Raw genomic sequence first — 19,343 nt, 5'->3', positions numbered from 1 at the left:
CTATTTAAAATCAGATATTGCCTTCTTAAAGAGACAGGTCCTTTTTTTTAAGCTTTGATAGGCTGTATTTAACACTTGAAACAAAACCCCTTTGAAAGTAATTTCTCACTTTACACAACTCAAACAATTTAAAATAATGCTATAGCTATAAATTAAGTGGATTGATTTTTAGTCCAAGCTCTATTTGTATTTCGTGCAGTCTTTGATGTCCAGCTTGAGGTGACTGCTACAAAAAAAGGGTTCTGTCTCTTTAAGTATAAATCAGTATCTATTGCTCATATGTCTTGTTACAGTTTGCATTGTAACTCACAGCAAACATCAAAGATGCCTGAATGTCTGACAGGCTTCCACACACATGGAAGCATTCCCTGCATAGATCATCCCAGAACACGATCAGTCCCCGCTTTTAAGGGAAGTTTGGACAACGGATAGAAAAAAATAAGTTAACACTTTGTAACAAAAGGACTGCACAATACCAGGAAATGGCCTGTTTAAATCGCCACCCAGCTCAATCTGAATCCCGGTGCTACTCTTGAACATTGTCTCCCAGTTTCAGTTGCCATACCAACTCCTTGCACCAAATGTTCTCCTCTACAAACTGACTGCTTGCATTTGCTGCCACCACCACCATCCCCCACCACCTTCCAACTCCACCATCCCCCACCACCTTCCAACTCCACCATCCCCCACCACCTTCCAACTCCACCATCCCCCACCACCTTCCAACTCCACCATCCCCCACCACCTTCCAACTCCACCATCCCCCACCACCTTCCAACTCCACCATCCCCCACCACCTTCCAACTCCACCATCCCCCACCACCTTCCAACTCCACCATCCCCCACCACCTTCCAACTCCACCATCCCCCACCACCTTCCAACTCCACCATCCCCCACCACCTTCCAACTCCACCATCCCCCACCACCTTCCAACTCCACCATCCCCCACCACCTTCCAACTCCACCATCCCCCACCACCTTCCAACTCCACCATCCCCCACCACCTTCCAACTCCACCATCCCCCACCACCTTCCAACTCCACCATCCCCCACCACCTTCCAACTCCACCATCCCCCACCACCTTCCAACTCCACCATCCCCCACCACCTTCCAACTCCACCATCCCCCACCACCTTCCAACTCCACCATCCCCCACCACCTTCCAACTCCACCATCCCCCACCACCTTCCAACTCCACCATCCCCCACCACCTTCCAACTCCACCATCCCCCACCACCTTCCAACTCCACCATCCCCCACCACCTTCCAACTCCACCATCCCCCACCACCTTCCAACTCCACCATCCCCCACCACCTTCCAACTCCACCATCCCCCACCACCTTCCAACTCCACCATCCCCCACCACCTTCCAACTCCACCATCCCCCACCACCTTCCAACTCCACCATCCCCCACCACCTTCCAACTCCACCATCCCCCACCACCTTCCAACTCCACCATCCCCCACCACCTTCCAACTCCACCATCCCCCACCACCTTCCAACTCCACCATCCCCCACCACCTTCCAACTCCACCTTACCTCACGCATTTTCATCACCTGCTTTTGAACGGACCGAAGTTCGAGGGTAGAGAACAGTTTGGACGCTGCTCTGGTAATGGAAGGTGTGGTTTTGTCTGAGCTTAGAATGCGACATTTTCTTTTCATACAAAATGCGCTCTTAAAAAGTACGTTCCTCAAAACCCCTTAACCTGCAAACATAATCATCAATTTAGACACTGTCCACTTGGAGGCAAGACCTGACAATCATCTTAAGTTAACCAGACGACCTTCCAATTCTAAGAAACCATGCAATGAATGTAGAATAAACTAATTATTCCAATGGTGTCCCAGCTCCAATCTTCAAATGTGCAGAAACAGTAACGTCTATTGGATGATCCACAGTAAAAGGATTCCCCTAGTAGCAAATCAGTCTCCAAACTAGTCCCCTCTTCATGGAGACGGTCACGCTCATTTTGATTCCTTTCCTTAACATTAAGCTGCAAATCTAGCCTTAAAATGCACTTTTAACTTTAGTTTAAAAAGAAAAATTAGTGTAGGAAGATGAGAAGGGAATGACAAAGCAGGGTTCCTTCATCAGGTTGGCAAGCAGGGTGACTGGAGATGGGGGAGCTCAGAATTCAATCTTACAAGCTGGGAATGACTCGTCCTGCATTACCACTGTGCTACTGCTGGCCAACACCATGATGTTTAGCTCTTGCTGCCGTTCATGGGTCTGTTGGTACCACTCCCGTGTCACTTCTGTGTCGTGGGTCGGTATTAGCGTCACCTAGAACAGAGAAACAAAGTCGCCCTGTCACAGAAGTGCAAAGAAAGTAGAGCCTTTGTGGCACGGAACGCGAGTCTCACTGAAAAGACAGAGACATTGCCAAAATCGTGTGCGTGTCAGGACAAAAGGCAAGAATGCCAAATTTCAAACTCAACAACTTACATTACAGCAGAAAAATGGTGCTGATTGGCCGGCAAGTTGACTCTGATTGGGCAGAGTATTGCCTTTTCACAACAACAACAGCATGTATTTACACAGCGTCTTTGAGACAGCAAAGCACTTTGCAAACCAACATTTAATGCATCAGGAGATACTGGGCCAGATGGTTATCAACAAGAGGCAGATTTTTAAGGGAGTGTTGCAAAGGATGGAGGGAGGAATGGAGGGAATTCCTGAATTCAGGCCCAAGGCTACTGAGGGCATAGAGCCAATGCCAGATGATTAAAAAGGGGATGCCCAAAGAGACCACAGTTGGGGGAGCACAAATATCTCAGAGTTGCAGGGCTAGAGGGTGGAGGGATTTAAGGGGAAGAGGTTTCTTTTGAAGGTGGCTTCCACAAGCATTTCAGTGAGGAACAGGTTCTATTGTAATATTCTGGGGAGCTGGGTTTGAATCCCACCATGGCAGATGGAATTTGAATTCAATGAATATGTACATATTAAGAACCAGCATGAATCCATTGCTGATTGTCAGGAGAAATCCAACTGGTTCTCTAATGCCCTTTAATGAAGGAATCTGCCACCCTTACCTGGTCTGGCCTACATGTGACTCCAGACCCACAGCAATGTGGCTGACTCTCAACTGCCCTCTGGGCAATTAGGTTTGGACAATAAATGCTGCCTAGCCAGTGACGCCCTCATCCCCTAAACAAATAAAAAGGTAATGATGCACGACCGAATGGAATTCTTTATTTACCTCTTCATATGAAAAGTAGGAAAAATATTTCCACGCATGTGGAAGAGCAAAATTATACAGCATCAATACAAGACAGTCAGTGTTGCTCCGAAAGCTAGTGTGCTTCCAATTAAACCTGTTGGACTATAACCTGGTGTGGTGTGAGTTTTAACTAATAAACCCAGTCAGGAAATCGGGGAGAGAGAGAGTGGTGAAAATTTGGAACTCGCTCCCATAGTAAGTGGAGGGGAAAATGGTTTTGATATATTTATCTAACTTCCTCTTAACTGTATGATATATTTATCTAACTTCCTCTTAACAGACATGAATAGAGGTATATGCTGATGGGTCATATAAAGTAGACTGGGAGGTTTTGGCAGAGACTGGGATTTGATGGATTGTTTCAGGAGAGGGGTCAGAAAGATGATGTCAATGGTAGGTACCCACCTGAAGATTGCTCCCCCATTGGGCCTTTCCATCCAAAAGGGCATCCAGCACAGCTCGGCTCGGCTCCCCACTTCCGGGGTCATTCCCACTCACCACGTAGTAGGAGGATCGGACGCGTTTGAAGAATTCCAGGTCTACATTCTTCCCGCTGCAGTGGTTGGGAATGTAGGCCAGGTCCACGTAGACTGGAGGGCCTGGGGGCACTCCAGAGCTGGGCTTGACGTTGGTGGAAGCTGTCAAAGGATCCAAGAAGCATTTAGACATTTCGATGTGGGCCCCGCACTGTCCGAGATAGCAGTCAACACTTAACTAAGCAACAGGCACAGAGCTCTGAACCGACTCCTCCTACGTATCAGAATGGAACATCCAGAGGCAAATCCCAAAGGGGGCGGGGAAACAGAATACAGAACCAGATGTCACTGTTCGAAAATTAGGTGTCACCCACTTCCCCTCACGGGAGAGTCTAGGACCAGACGGCATAGCCTCAGGACAAAGAAGCACCAATTTAAGGTGGAGATGAGGAGAAATTTCTCCTCTCAGAGGGTTGAGTGCCTTGGGAACTCCTTACCACAGAGAGAGCTATTGGGGTAGAGTCCTTTAAGGCTGAGATAGAGAGATTCCTGATCAGTTGGAGCATCAAGAGTTACGGGGAAAGGACAGGAAAGTGGAGATGAGGAATGTCAGGTCAGCCATGATCTTATTGAATGGAAGAGCAGGTTCGATGGGCTGAATGGACACGTAGACCATCAGATCTGATCTATAGCTCAACTTGACTGACCTAATCTACTGTATTCACTCATGGAGAAGCTGAGCTTTTGAGAATAGGAAGTAGGAGTGGACTTATAAGTGAGTGATAATTGTGAGGTGGTGGGAGGGATGAGAAATTCACCTTTTACCAATGTCCAGCCATTGACCTGTTTCCAGGCTTCCACTCTGACCCTAGCTTCCAACGCTAACACAGAAGGAGCCAAATAGAATGTTACCTAAAATTGGAAAGTGCTGGAGAAACTGGGCAGGTCGGGCAGCATCTGTGGAGAGAGAAACAGAATTAACATTTCGGATCCTCAGAACTGGACACTGGATCCAAAACGTTAACTGCTTTCTCTCCACAGATGCTGCCAGACCTGCTGAGTTTTTTCAGCAATGTCTGCTTAGGTCCTTTGATGTAGTGATAGCTGCTGCTTACGAATGCTAGCTCCAAAGCAGTCACACAGCTGTAATGTCGGAAAGACTTGCACTCAGTGAACTCCCACAAGTTACAGTGCAGTAAGGACCAGGTCATTGTGTTTGAGATGTTGACTGGGGGTTAAAAACATTGGTAGCGGCAGAAGCAGCCTTGGTTAAAAATCTCACCTGAAAACAGGCTCCTGGGACAGTGCTGCTCTCTCCCAGAGCCACACAGGAAGGCCAGCCTAGGCCTCAAGAGCAGGACCTGAGCCAAGGACCTTGTGATTGTGAAGCAAACACACTACAGCTATCCCTGCGCTGCCTGGCCAGTGCTGGGCTGTAATACTCACTGTTTAACCCAGGGGTTTCTCACCTGAATTGGACTTGACCCCATTGACCATGGCCTTGCCAGTGCTGGGTTGGCTAGACCTAGAGATGTCGTCGCGGTCATCGACCCGGGATGAGTGAACGTCACTCGCTCGGGAGGCTCGGACTTTATCGGACGGGTCTTTCTCCTTCTTCTTTGTTGACGCCGCCTTTGGTGATTTCTCCGTCGAGTCTTTTGCCGGGGACGGTCTGGCTGGGGCCGCCGTCTGCTTCCCCTTCGAGTCTGCTTTCCGCCCAGGGGACGCCGACTTCGACTTGTTCATCATTTTCTTCGTGCTCTTGACTTTGTCCTTCATGTCCTTCTTCAGCAGCCTCTCCGCCTTGCTGATGTTCTGCTCGTTGGCCAGGACCTCGGGATCGACCATGCAGACGTCGGGCTGCGGGGGGTGAGGCTGAGGGTCCATCAGGGGAGCAGGTGGTGGGTCGAGGGCAGGCCGCGCGGACGCATGGTGAGCCGAGCTGGTGGTCTTATCGACGGGAAGGTAATCCGCATCCTCGTCAGAGTCAATGGCGGCGTCGGCGGTGATGGAGGGACACTCCTCCGTTTCAGGCGGGACGTCAGAGTCCGAATTCAAGGGGAAGGATTCGCTGCCTGAGGTGGGCGGGGTCTCCTCGCCCAGGGTCACATGACTGCCTAAGGGCTGGGGGGTGCAGTGCTTCTGGACAGAGGTACGGACATCATCCTGGGAGTGGCCATCGTCATCGTCCGACAGCTCGTGGGGGCTGGGGTTGATGAACGAGGGCGAGAGTTCGTCCTTCTGGTGTTTGTACTCACCCGAGGTGAAGGCCAGCCTGTGGTCAGACATCACCCCCGGGCATCCCTCCAGCTCGTGGGCAGCGTCCCCCTGGTCACCCGCCATCCTGCCCCTCTGGGCATCTGGCAAAAATGGTCGGAAGCTCTGGTCGGCGGAGGTTAGAGAGGACGGCCGGACCAGGCACTCCATCTCATCCTCGGAACAGGACTTGCTGATCTCGGAAGCTGGGCTGCTCTTCTCGTCCGACAGTGCGGAGGTGCTAAAGGAGTCTTGGTCTTTCTCCGGAGTGCCAGCTGCCAACAGGGGACCGAAGCTCATCTCCGTTGGGCCGTTGCTGGTGGCTGGGCTGTGTTGGGTTGGGGGAGGAGGTTGGAACAGGGTCAGTGGCTGAGCCAGCGCCGTTTCAGAGACCGCGCGCTCCTCTGGTGGCTGCCTGGTGTCGGAAGCTACCGCTTCCTTCTCTGGTTTGGATTCAGGGGCGGAGGGTGGGGCCTCCGACCTGTGACACTCCACCCTGCAGGACAGTGTGGAGTCTTCAATGTCGCACAGGTAGGCCGAGCCGTGCTCCACAGACAGAGGCTGAGGGTCCTCCGCTTCCACGGGCTGGGAGACTGCCTCACCCGCTGGAACCAGGGGAGAAACCTCATCCAGGCTCCTGCCCTTGGCTTCACCGGGGATTCCTGGCAACAGCAAGGGGGTACCAGAAGGAGGGAGAGGCTGCTGGGAGGATGCTGAGTCTTGTTGGAGCTGAATTGAGGCACAGGGAGCCGCTGAAGATTCCTTCCACAAGCTTTCACTGCTCAGCTCCGCCGGAGCTGGCGGTGGGAATGGTTTACTCTCCAGGAACGGACTCAGGGGTAACGCCTGAGATTCACCTTTGGGTGACACCTCCAAGTACTCATCCTTTATCCCGCCGTCTTGTAACGGCGCTCCCGAGAACGGTCTCTCTTCCATAAAGGAGGAATATTCAAACAGAGGCCCGGAATGCTTTACCCTGTCAGGGTCAGTTGTCCATGGCTCAGTGGATGCAGAGTGTGGAATAGCTCCAGGAGATTCCTGATCCAGACTATGAACGCATGCATCTGGCATCAGCTGCTTTTCCGTAGACTGTCCCTCCTGGAGTCTGGCTTTATCGGGATCTTTCCCTACCTCTTCAGGTGGCACACTGCGTTCGGGCTCTGCCAAGGGGGACATTTCCAGCCGGGCCCTGGATTGCTCTTGATGCCCTGTGTCGCGGCCCTGAGTATCCAGCCCATGGGGGAAGCTCGCGGGATCGCTGGGGCACCAGATGTCCTTTTCCTCACGGCTCAAAGTGAACTGTTCTTTCTCGGACTTCGGTAGCTGCTGCTCCTTCTGGGTCTCCTCGCCATCGTCTTGTTGGCGGGCACTACCCACTGTACTCAGGGTCTGGGCCCAGGGCTGCTGGTCAACACTGGGACACGGAGTGATCCCACCCACTTCCTGCACCTCCGAGTAGGAAGTGCCCCGCTCCTTCTCTTGGTGAGATTTGCCTGATGGAGATTCTTTCTCGGATTTCTCTTTGGCGCCTTTCTCTAGCTCCGAGTCACTGCTGCTTTCGTCGACTTCCTTCTCGTAATAGCCCAGGACATTGGAATCTGGCTCCCTTGGCCTTATCGATGTGGGTTCGACACCGCTCCCCAGAGCACTGATGTCTAACTGGGAAATCTCAGTGTAAGGCAGAGATGGGGTGGACCTGTGTTTTGAATCTGCGATGCTTTGAGCTGGGCTCTCTCTCTCTTCGAGCCAAGCAGGATGATGGACTGAGTCTGTTCTGGTTTGTCCATCCTTCTCAGCTACCATTGTCGACTCACTGAGTTCCCTGCCTTTATCCTGTCCCAACACACTCAACGGGGTTTCTTTCAACATTGGAGATGGAGGTCCATGCAGGCCCGGAATTTCTGTATAATGAACCGACCCTTCAGATCTCAGCTCGCCTTCCGAAAGCGGAGACTGCGTTGTCGGTTCCTCTGCTGAAAAGCTACAAGGTGACAGGTCTTTTTGGGTGGGTGCTATGCCCTTTCCAGCGTCCCAGGCCATTTCAAAGGGCAGCTCTCTCTCCTGGGAGAGATAGTCAAAACCTTTCGATTCCATTTCCCTCCGAGACTTTGCCAGGTTTTCAAGGCCTAGAGCAGTGACTTTCTCATCGATCTCGGCGTAGGTGAAGGCTTTCCTGCCAGTGTCAGGGGATTTTGATGAAATATCTTCCAGCGTGGTCCTGGAGTCTACTTCTGTGACGGGATGGGGACCAGTTTCTTTCCGGGAATCTAACAGCAGCAATGGATCTCCTAACGCTTCAAGTGGATGGTGTGTTGACTTGCTGGAACTCTCAGCCTCACTCTCTCTCAAAATAGCTGTGTACTCATACCCACCAGGAGGAGGATACATGTCCTCTTGCTCCAGGGATTGCTCCCTGTCTTTAAACACAGCGTCGTCTGCAAGACCTTCCTGTTGCTTCTCTCCTGTTGTGAAGCTTTCCACAGTTGGTTCCTTGATTATTTCTTCAGCCACCCGTCCTGTCAATGAAACAGCAGGAACGGGCTGCTCTGTGCCAGTCCAGGAAACTGCAGGTTCGGGAGGAGATGGGACCGAAGGCTTCAGCTCCTGGTGTGGACCTGGTTTCCTTTCAAATATTCCAACGTGCTCAGATTCAGGACTTTTCCCAGTAGTCCAAGAGTAATCAAGCTCACTGGAAACTTCTCCCTTGTCATCTCCATTGGAGGAATACTGGTGTTCGCTTACAATCCCTGTCTCTACCTTTTCAGTGAGTGAATCCTTTGGTGGAGATGACTTGGTTGAAGAGGATTCCGGCGTTGGAACTGCAGAATCCTTTTCCAAATAATATTGCGATTGGTAGGAAGCTGGATCCCAGGGAGTTGATTCAATGGCAGATTGTATACATGAGCTGATTGATTCAGTCTCACTCGCAGAGTGGCTCCCAACCTCTAAAGGAGATTTCTGCTCTCCTTCCGGGCTGCTGCGTGCACTGTCACTTCCCCATATTTCTAGTTTCTCCATTTTCTTCTCTTCTGCAGTATGGATGCATTCAGCTTCCTGAATTTCAGATTTCACTTCCAGTTTGGGAAAACCAGACTCTGTAGCAGTTTCAGTCTGAAGATGTAGAGAAGGATCCGATTGTAACCAATCGTGTTCCTTTACTTCTGCAGGTGTAATCTTATCCACGGAAACACCTGGATAGTCTGTTGGTGAAATGTCCTTAGGAACTGTTGACTGCACAGAAAGGTCTCCCTCACTTTTTGGCATCGGTGCCTTTTCTGTGGTTGGTGGTAGTTGAGCTGCAAGTATGGTCTTGCTTTCTGTAATCACAGGTAGATCTTCATCTTCTGATGAACAGATTGTCTCACACAGTAGTTCTGCTTTATCCTTTTGTACACCTGGTGGCTCAATCACGGAGCTTTCTGGTCCATCAATTGGAGAATATTCAAACTTGAAACTGTCTGGTTGCTCATCAGCTTTTGTTGCAGGTTCCTTCTCTGGGATATCAGTGAGAAATTTTTTTGTTGTTGATTGTTCTTTCACAGGTTTGACTTCCTCCTGTGGGATGTCTTTACCCACTTTTTCCATCAAGTCTTCCTTTTCCTGTACACATTTTTCCATTTTCGCAACCTCTGCAGGTGCCTGGTCTGGTGCGGGTTTTGTAGATGCCATAAGTTCACTCACTAACACATCCTCGCCCAGATCATCTTCCTCCATAACTTTGGTTTTCTCAATCTCCTTTTCCCCCTTCTTGGCATCTGGAGTTTGCTTCTCTGGTGTCTCCTTATCCATCTTCTCAACATCATCAGATTTCTTTGCAAAGTCCTCCTTTTCCACCTTCTGCACCACACCCTCTGCCCACACCTTTTCAATGGATGGTGCCTGTTGTTGGGTTTCCTCTCTGGTCACTGGTTCAGCTTCGATCATTTTTGTCTCAGCTTCAACTTTTTCCATCTTTCCAAAATCCTCCGGTTTCTTTTCCACATCTTTTCCCATTATTCCAATATCTCCAAGTTTCTTTTCCATATCCTCTTTTTTGACTTTTCCCACATCTCCAAGTTTATTTTCCAAATCTAATGGCTCTTTTGCTGAGTCTCCTATTTCCAGTTTTCCAACATCTCCAATTTTCTTTTCCAAAATCTCTTTTTCTACTTTTCCAACATCTTCAGATTTCTCTTCCATATCCTCTTTTCCCAGTTTTCCAACATCCCCAATTTTCTTTTCCAAATCTATTGCTGTTTTTGCCAAATCTTCTTTTTCCATCTTATCATCTCCAGGTTTCTTTTCCATGTCCTCTCTTTCTACTTTGTCAACATCAATTTTCTTTTCAGCATCCTGTTTTTCTAATTTTTTAACATCTCCAATTTTTTTTCCCAAGTCTTCTTTTTCTACCTTTGTAACATCTTCAGGTTTCTTTTCCAAATCCTCTTTTCCCATTATTTCAACATCTCCAATTTTCTTTTCCACATCTTCTCTTTCTACTTTTCCCACATCCTCAAGTTTCTTTTCTGCATGCTCTTTTTCTATTTTCCCAACATCAAGTTTCTCTTCCGTATCCTCTTTCTCTATTTTTCCAACATCTACAAGTTTCTTTTCCTCTTTTTCTACTTTTCCAACATCTCCAAGTTTCTCTTCCGTATCCTCTTTTTCTATTATTCCAACATCTACAAGTTTCTTTTTCACATCCTCTTTTTCCGTTATTCCAAAATCTCCAGGTTTCTTTTCCAAACCTTCTTTATCCTCTTTTCCAAGATCTTCAATTTTCTTCTCTAACTCCTCTCTTTCTACTTTGCCAGTGTCGATAAGGGATTTTTCTGGCTCCAATCTATCCTTGATATCGGAATCTGCAAGTTGCTTTTCTGCAACTTCTATCGTCGCTTTTTCAGTATCAGGAGATTTTTTCTCCAAGTCTTTATTATCCAGTTTTTCAATTACTTCAGGTCTGTGCTCCTGAATTGCTGATGCTATTGTTTTAGCATCTGGTGGTTTGGGCTCTGGGATTCCTGTTGCTGCCTGTTCTCCAATGGCAGGTTTGTCCTCCGCAACTTTTGCAACATCTACTTTTTTCTCTCTGAACTCTTCCTCGTGTATTCGGGTATCTGCAGGTTCGATTTTTGCTTCTGTCACTTTGTCCGGGGTAGGTTTCTTCTCTTGAACATCCCTCTCCAGTTTCTCAGTCGGCGCATGTTCAGTCTCGTGTGCGTCTTTCTCCATTTTTTCTGTCGCTCGCAGTTCCTGCTCATGAAGCATTTTCTCTTTTGAAGTCAGCTCAGGCTCGTAGGCATCAGAGTCCAGGACAATGGGTGAATAAGGCAGGAAATGTTCTCTGAATAGCTCCGGTTTCATTGGCAGGTCGCTAAGAGGGCTCTGCTGTGAACTAGGTAGTATTGTGTCTTCACCGAGTGCTGGTTTCTCAGGGTGAAAAGTGGTTTGGTCTGGAACCTGTTCAAGGAGTTCTGCCTCAACAGAGTCTGTCCTTTCTTCAACCGGTGACTGATGGAACGGTGTGTGCCCAGCACTAGTTGGCCCTGACTGAGTCGGTGAGGCCATTTTCACCGTGCTATCGTCTGGGCTGATGCATTTGTCATCGCTTTCAGGCAAATCTGCATCAAAATGCAAGGCAGGCTTATGTTTCTGTTCAGTGCTTTGGAAGTCAGCGCTTTGGCTGTCAGTGATATATTCACCCAGTAGGTAGGGAGCGGGCGCGCTCTTTTCTGGAAACATTGCTGCGTATTGGTCGCTTAGTTTTGTTGGGACTTCTACATTTGGTGTCTGGTCTTCATACTCCTCCTCACCTGTCTTAACAACTTCAGCCACAGGATGGAAATCTTCCGAAGGTGGAGATTTAAAGTATTTGTCCTCCTCCAGAGAGGAGGTGGGGGATATCGTGCCCGCGGATGGGACATAATCCCTGCCTTGTGTGGCTTCAGTCCTAGAGGAGGCCATGCTGTTGACGGTGTCCAATAGCAGCGAGCTCTTTGCTGTCTCCTCAGTCTGGGGCGCAGTTACGGAGGTCATTGACTGGTCCTCCGCTACCGAGGTAGCGAAGGAGGAAAGTTTGTCACACTCGGTGATGGAAGCTGCAGAGGAGATGTGCTCCTCCTCAGCAAGCGGGGCAGCAACAATCTCCGAGGGGTACACAACGACGACAGGCTCCTCTCTGGTAAAACCCTTGACGCCAATATCAGCCGTCGACAGAGCCTTCATCTCCTTCATCCCGTGGACCGCGTCGAATGACTTTGTGTCATCCGGCACGGAGATATCATAAGTGTCGGCTTCATACTTTAGGTGTGACATCTGATCTTCCTGCTCGTCATGGATTTCCTCGTCAGAAATGGTTTGCTCAGTCTCCGAGTAGCCCGGGATAGTCTCGTCCTGAATGTATGAGATTGCTTCGGCCATTACCCCTGCTGGAGCAGGGTGGGCTGCTGCAGGGGGCTCTTCCTTAGCCCCAGCCCCTTTGTCTCCTGGGGTTGAAATTTCTTTTTTCTCTGTTGGAGGCTTCTCCCCTTCAGTAATATCCTGGAGTGGTTTGTCACTGACTTGAAGTTTCATTTTAAGGTCATCATCAAGCGCTCCTACTTTCTCTTTGATTTTTACCTTCTTGTCTTCTTCTAGACCTTCTACAGTTTCTTCCAGCTCTGCTTTCTCCACCACCTCTTCTCCCTCACTCTCTTCCACCTGCTCCTTTGCTCCCAGTGCTTCAATGTATCTTTCACACTTTTCCATTTCCTCCATTTCATCCTTCCTTCCAACCTCTCTTTCTGGTTTTTCTGGTGTTTTGGCTTGTTCCTTCACAAAGAGATCTTTCTCTTTATCAAATTGATCTTCTAGACCATCCTTAACAAAACTCTCTTTGTCCTTCTCTGTCCTCACTACCTTCTCTTCCAATTCACTCATTTCCAATGATTCTTCCATCCCCGCACCTTCATCTTCAAACCTCTCCACGGTCATTGGTTCAGGTCGGCCAATGACCTGCTCGTCACGCGGTGATTCTCCCTCTACATCAGTCGTGTTGATCCCTTCATCCGGAGATACCAGAGGGACCTTTGTGTCAGTAATGGCTGGTGTTATGATCATGTCCTGCTGAGGGCTAGGCACTAACATATCAGGAAGGGTCTCCACTTCCAAAGGAGTTGTACCTTCCACAGGGACAGGGCCTTTGCTTGGCTCCTCGGAGACAACCTCCACCATCGCTGCCTCTTCGTTTCTCAACTGCTCGAAATCCTTGGTCAGATCCTCTGGTGACGACATGATGGATCTCTCCTCCTGTAAATGGGTGGCTGCTTGCTCAGTCCTCAGGGTGTCAGGGGCCGTGGGCTCACTCTTTTGCTCCACGATGGAATCTTTTGCTGCTTTTGTTTTACTGGAGTCGATTTTCTTGCCTGGCCCTTTGACCTTGTGTAAGGTTTTCCTCACCTCGGGTGTGAAAGGCTTTAAGTCAGCTTTGATGGATTTCTTAGATTCCTTCTTGGCCTCTTTTTCTTTCTTTTTCTCTTCTTTCTTAACCTCCTTCTTCTCTTCCCTTTTTGCATCTTCCTTCTTCACCTCCCTCCTCTCCTTTTTGATCTCCTTTTTCTCTTTGTCCTTCTTTTCTTCCGATTTGGCCAGTTTGTCTTTGGTGTGTTTTTTGATGGTCTTCTCCTTGACCAACTTTTTCTTTTCTGTTTTGATCGTGTCTGTTGCTGCCTTTTCCACGTCAGATTTTGCCTTCTTCTCCTCTTTCTTTTCTGGCTTGTCTTCCTTCACTTCCTCCGTCTTAACGTCGAGCTGTTTCAGAGGGGTCTCCTCGGCTGGTTCCTCCTTCTTTGCTGCCCTGGCCAGTGAAGGCTTGGGTGAAGATTTGAGGCTCTCTTTGCTGTCTGTCCTTTGCCTCATCTTGGTCTGCTTCACGACGGGCGTCGCCAGGCCAGCCGAAAGGTCCTTCTGCGTGGCGACCGGGTATTTGAGGAAGTCCAAGTGTTTCAGTTTCTCCAGCCCTTCCAAGATTTTGTTCTGGGGGGCGTTGCCGGGGAACAAGACGCGAACTATCTTCTCTGTTGGGTTGGCGGGGTGCCACACAACTAGAGCTGTGATGGATGTGAGGTAAGGGACTGAAATCTCCCCTTCCTTGCCATTTGGTAGGACGATGCCGGTTTTGGCCTTGCTGTTGCCCGCCCACTTCTGCATCAGGAACTGCATTTCCTTGCTGTCTTTCACTGGGTTAAGAATGTACATATCTAGCCTTCCAACTCCCATCTTGTGGAACAATGGGATGGGGTCAATTGTGGCACCCACAACCCTGTTGAGAGGTTCTGGCTTGATACCCAGTTTGGTTAAGTACTGTAATGTTAGACAAGCTTCTTCAATGCTCCTTTTAACCTTCATAGAGGATTCATGCATCTTTAATTTGTCAGGCACATTGAAAAATACCACTCCCAACTCAGGAGAGATAAGGTTCTTGATCCAGTCACTGTACGTGGTGGATCCCTGTGATTGTTCCTCATCCTGCTCTGCAATCTTTCTCTGGAGCAGTCCATTAATGCCGGGTAAATTGTCAGCGCCTATGTGCGTCAGCAGTATGGAGTCAATCCTGTCCAAGTGACGGACCAACTTCCAGAAGCAAGACTTCCTGTCGGAGCCCCCGTCCACGAGGATGTTGAAGCCATTCACGGCAAAAAGCGCCGAGTCGCCCCTGCCCCCGGGGAAGATGTAGCAGCAAGGTTTGGACAACTTGAGGAAGCCCCCGGAGGTCGGAGGCTCCAGTAGGTCAAAGGGCGAGGGAACCTCCACCGATTCCGTGAGGTATTCCGTGAACTCCGAGACGCCGTCCATCTCTGGCAGCATGGGAGCAGGGTTCACTTTGATGTGGATGAAACCCTGCAGGTTATGCTGTTCGAGCTCGCTCCAGTCTCCGTCTCCAGAGTGGCAGATGGTTATGCAGGCCTTTGTGTCGAGGTCAGTACTGCTCAGTATTTCTGTAACCTGAATCAACAACAAGGAAAGAACATTAGACACACTCCACCAACCAATAGAAGCACAAGTCAGTCAGTCCACATGGCAACTTCAGCCTCAACTCATTGGAGTTTACAAGCGCAAGAGGTGACCTTATTAAAACATTCAAGACTTAGAAGACTTGACAGGGTAGATGTGAAAATATGGTTTTTCCTTCTAGGTGGCATGGTGGCTCAGTGGTTAGCACTGCTGCCTCACAGCACCAAGGTACGGGTTCAATTCCCACCTTCAGTGACTGCCTACACGGGGTTTGCACATTCTCCCCGTGTCTGCATGGGTTTCCCACCATAGTCCAAAGATATCCAAAGGTAGATTGGCCATGGGAAATTGCCCAAAGTGTCCAGGGATGTGCACGCTAGGTGGATTAGCCATGGGAAATGCAGGGTTGCAGGGCTAAGGTAGGAGGCTGGGATTCTCATCAGAGGGTCGGTGTTGTCTCAATGGACCGAATGGCCTGCTTCCACACTGTAGGGGTTCTATGATTGTTGGAGACTCTAGGACCAGAGGGTATAATCTCAGAATAAGGGATCACACATCTAAATCTGAGACAAGGAATCTCTTCCCTTGGACAACAGCATTCTGGAATTCTTTCCCGCAGAGGTGGGGTTGTTAAGTACATTCAGTGAGGAAATCGAGGGAAAAGGTAGGAAAGTGGAGTGGACTGAGAGTTATCAGTCTCATTGACTGGTGGAACAGACTCGATGGGCTGAACGGCTAGTTGAGGTACTGGAGAAGGTGCAAAGAAGATTCACAGCCACAATATCAGTGGCAGAGGGTCAAGAACCACAAGAACTCAGAGTGGGGAGAAACCAGCTCATACAACATCCAACAGGTATTCAGACAGTCTAAAGGCTATGGACCAAGTGCTGGGAAATGGGAGTAGATTAGACAGGTTCCTGCACAGACACAATGGGCTGAAGGGTCTCTTACATGCAGCAATACTCTCTGACAGTGAAGTGGCTGGGATGAATAGTTTGATATATTGAAGGGGAGGCGGGGGGGGGGGAAAATGGGGTGAGATGAAAGGAAGGGGTGGGGGGGTGGGTCAGGTGTTGCTGTGCCAATAGGTTTGTCCTCTCCAATACATTTCACCTGAAGTTCAAAATGCTCAACACTGGTTTGTGACAGTGACCAGTACCAAACCGAAGCATCCATTAAGACTGATGCTCCTCTGCTAAAGGCAGGGATTCTAGCTGAGCTACGCATCTCAGGCCCTGAAATCTTACTATCCTTAACCCAGGTAACACGGGGTTCGATAGGCAGGCCAGCGCCATTAGTCAGGTCAGGCAGCGTCCAAGGAGCAGGAGAGTCGACGTTTCGGGCATGAGCCCTTCTTCAGGAATGATTCCTGAAGAAGGGCTCATGCCCGAAACGTCGACTCTCTTGCTCCTTGGATACTGCCTGACCTGCTGCGCTTTTCCAGCAACACATTTTCAGCTCTGATCTGCAGTCCTCACTTTCTCCCAGCACCATTAGTCACTCAAATATAGAAAATATCACAGTTAAGATCAATTTTGTCTCAAGCCAGTCTCTCCAGAGGGCATCATTAGACTAACAGTGGGGGTCTCTGCGGGTTCCTCTTGGCCTCCCAACACCGATGGAATTGTCCCCACTGTTGAGGTACAACACCAATAGAACTCCAGCCCAAGTGGAGATCAGCCAAGCTGGTCCTGACACAGGACTCTGGCAACTGATCTTCAGGTAAGCGTCCAAGATACATAACACAGAATTGGAAAGCAGGAACTGATTGCCAAGTTCCGTTCCCATGAAAACCTGTGATGTTGGGTTCATGTCTCGCTACATGTGACCCCACTACACTGTTCTGTATCTGTAAAATCTTTCTTACTCTCCTGTTTTGACACCATCACTGATAACCTGTTACGATCTCTCTACCTTAATTAATTTGTACAGTTTTGAATTACTTGTTATTTTGGTTGGACACTTGGCATGTAGCTCTTACTCCCATCATGTTACTCCAGCCATTTGGCTGGTCTGCAGCTTCATCTTATTTTTAACTTTTTGCAATTACCTCCCTGCCTCAATTAATCAGATCATCCTTTCATTTGTTATTCAGCTGTTGACACTTTACTCTCCCCAGCAGACACTCTCGATCATTTGCCGACTTCTTATTCAGCCTGTCGACACTCCCCTCACACCATTTGTATGATCTTGTGATCTCTCTGCCTATAAATTCTATGCCTGGGCACTTCCCTTCACCACCTGATGAAAGGACAGGAGCTTGTGATCTCAAATAAACTTGGACCATAACCCGGTGTCGTGTGACTTCTGACCTCACCCCCACCCCAGTCCAACACCGGCACCTCCACATCATGGCTATTTATTGAGCATATTCTCTCAAGGTGAAAGTGAAGACTGTAGGTGCTGGAGATTAGAGTTGAAAGTGTGGTGCTGGAAAAGCACAGCAGGTCAGGCAGCATCCGAGGAGCAGGAGAATCGACGTTTCAGGCAAAAGCCCTTCCTGACAAAGGGCTTTTGCCCAAAGCATTGACTCTCCTGCTCCTCAGATGCTGCCTGACCTGCTGTGCTTTTCCAGCACCACACACTCGACTCGGTTTTGCTCTCCTTTCCCCAGCCTCACGTCACTTCTGCTTTTACTCTGAGGTTCACAGACAGTGGCTACAAACAGGAAAACCCAAGCGGGTCCTTCTCACCTCTGAGTCTGCGAAAGTCTCAATGAATCTTTGAAAGGAGTAGGTTCCGGTTTGCAGGATGAGGTCTCCTCCTTGGTCGGAGGTTTGTCCGCAGAGTACCAAGAGCTTGTGGCGGGATGGGTCTGTCACGAGTGAGTGAACCTAGAATGAGGCATGAGAAACAACACAGTTAGAGGGTGTCCCCGGGTCCCTCTGCCATGCCCTGCATCCCCACATTGTATCTCCTCAATAAGCTCAGGTGCAGTCAGGGAAAGGGGTGCAGCCAACACACATACACACCCTCCCAATGGAAATCAAACCAAGGAACTACCAGCAGCCAGTCAGTCAACAATGCTGAAGGGGTCATGGGCAACTTCTTAACCCAATCTCTACACTTTACAACAGATCATTAGAAACTATCAGGTTCACCTTGGTGTAGAGACTCACTAGAGACAGTAAGACACCAGAAGAGTTTTGTCTTTTTTTAATTGATTGATGGGATGAGGGCATTGCTGGCTAGGCCAACATTTAATTAAGAGTCAACCGAATTGCTGTGGGGCTGGAGTCACATGAAGCATGGCAGTTTCCTTCCCTGAAGGACATTAGTGACCCCGTTGGGTTTTCCCAACAATCGACAATGGATTCATGGTCAGCAGCACACTCTTAATTCCAGATTTTAGTTTATTTTAATTATTGAATTCAAATTCCACGATCTGCCATAGCAGGATTTGAACACACGCCTCCAGAATTTTACCTGGGTCTCTTAGCAGTCCAGTGATAATACTACACAGCCATTGCCTCCCAACTAATACATCTGACGTAGTGAATGAAAATTTATTGAGATTGAATTCTGCCCAATCAAGAACAGACTCTGAGGAGAGCGCGAGAGAGAGCGCGAGAGAGAGCGCGAGAGAGAGCGCGAGAGAGAGCGCGAGAGAGAGCGCGAGAGAGAGAGTTCTGTATATGTGACAAACTATCAGCACCTCTAATTTGTACTTATTGAGGCAATATGACTGTGTCAACGTTTCCTCTCGCTCCTCCAACCATTTGTTTTGTGAGTCTTAACATTTCAATTAATCTTCTCGGTACTCTAAATAGCTTCATCCCTGTCCCAGTTTCAGAATCAGACAGTGGCTGAATTTATTGTCATTTGGAGAAATGGGTAAAATACTGGAGTCTCTGTAAATCCAGCGAGCTGTCACCATTACCTCAGAGGCGACTGTGTCTTCAGCAGGGTTAACTAGGACCACGGTCTCTAGGACGTCACTCTTGTGGTGAAGGGTCTTCTGGCCTACAGCAAGAAGGAAAGAGAATAGATTTTAATCACTTAACACTCCAAAAGGATCAGTCCACAGCTGATCACTGGGCTGCCAACTCTCCAGAATTCCCTGAAGTCTCCAGGAGTGAATGTTTACAAACCAGCAGCTGGGATTCACGAGCAGCCTGCAGTAGATTAGATTAGATTACAGTGTGGAAATATGCCCTTCGGCCCAACAAGTCCACACCGACCCGCCGAAGTGAAACCCACCCATACATTTACCCCCTACCTAACACTACGGGCAATTTAGCATGGCCAATTCACCTGACCCGCACATCTTTGGACTGTGGGAGGAAACCGGAGCACCTGGAGGAAACCCACGCAGACACGGGGAGAACGTGCAAACTCCACACAGAGGAGGGAATTGAACCCGGGTCTCTGGCACTGTGAGGCAGCAGTGCTAACCACTGTGCCACTGTGCCG

At 49.1% G+C, this 19,343-nt stretch overlaps 1 protein-coding gene across 1 annotated transcript; it reads right to left on the bottom strand.

Moving 5' to 3' along the window:
* Positions 1-1,538: 1,538 nt before the first annotated feature.
* On the bottom strand, positions 1,539-18,893 carry map1aa (microtubule-associated protein 1Aa). Its single transcript, XM_060853685.1, has 5 exons — positions 18,811-18,893; positions 17,624-17,764; positions 5,174-14,921; positions 3,634-3,866; positions 1,539-2,291 (listed from the first exon to the last, which is right to left on the bottom strand). The coding sequence occupies exons 3-5, from the start codon at positions 14,781-14,783 to the stop codon at positions 2,136-2,138; spliced, it is 9,999 nt and encodes a 3,332-aa protein (XP_060709668.1). The 5' UTR covers positions 14,784-14,921; positions 17,624-17,764; positions 18,811-18,893; the 3' UTR covers positions 1,539-2,135.
* Between the last annotated feature and the right edge of the window lie 450 nt (positions 18,894-19,343).

Source organism: Hemiscyllium ocellatum, chromosome 42 (assembly GCF_020745735.1).
Source record: "Hemiscyllium ocellatum isolate sHemOce1 chromosome 42, sHemOce1.pat.X.cur, whole genome shotgun sequence".
NCBI classification, from domain to species: domain Eukaryota; kingdom Metazoa; phylum Chordata; class Chondrichthyes; order Orectolobiformes; family Hemiscylliidae; genus Hemiscyllium; species Hemiscyllium ocellatum.
The sequence above is the reverse complement of the archived record's forward strand: the minus strand, read 5'-3'. Positions and strand labels throughout refer to the sequence as shown.

Coding starts and splice junctions, on each gene's coding strand:
- map1aa (XM_060853685.1), bottom strand. CDS start 14,783: ATGCTGCCAGAGATGGACGGCGTCTCGGAGTTCACGGAATACCTCACG. Junction 3,867..5,173: donor TGGGGTCAAGTCCAATTCAG/GTGAGAAACCCC, acceptor ATCCTTTGACAG/CTTCCACCAACGTCAAGCCC. Junction 2,292..3,633: donor AATGGGGGAGCAATCTTCAG/GTGGGTACCTAC, acceptor TCTCTGTTCTAG/GTGACGCTAATACCGACCCA.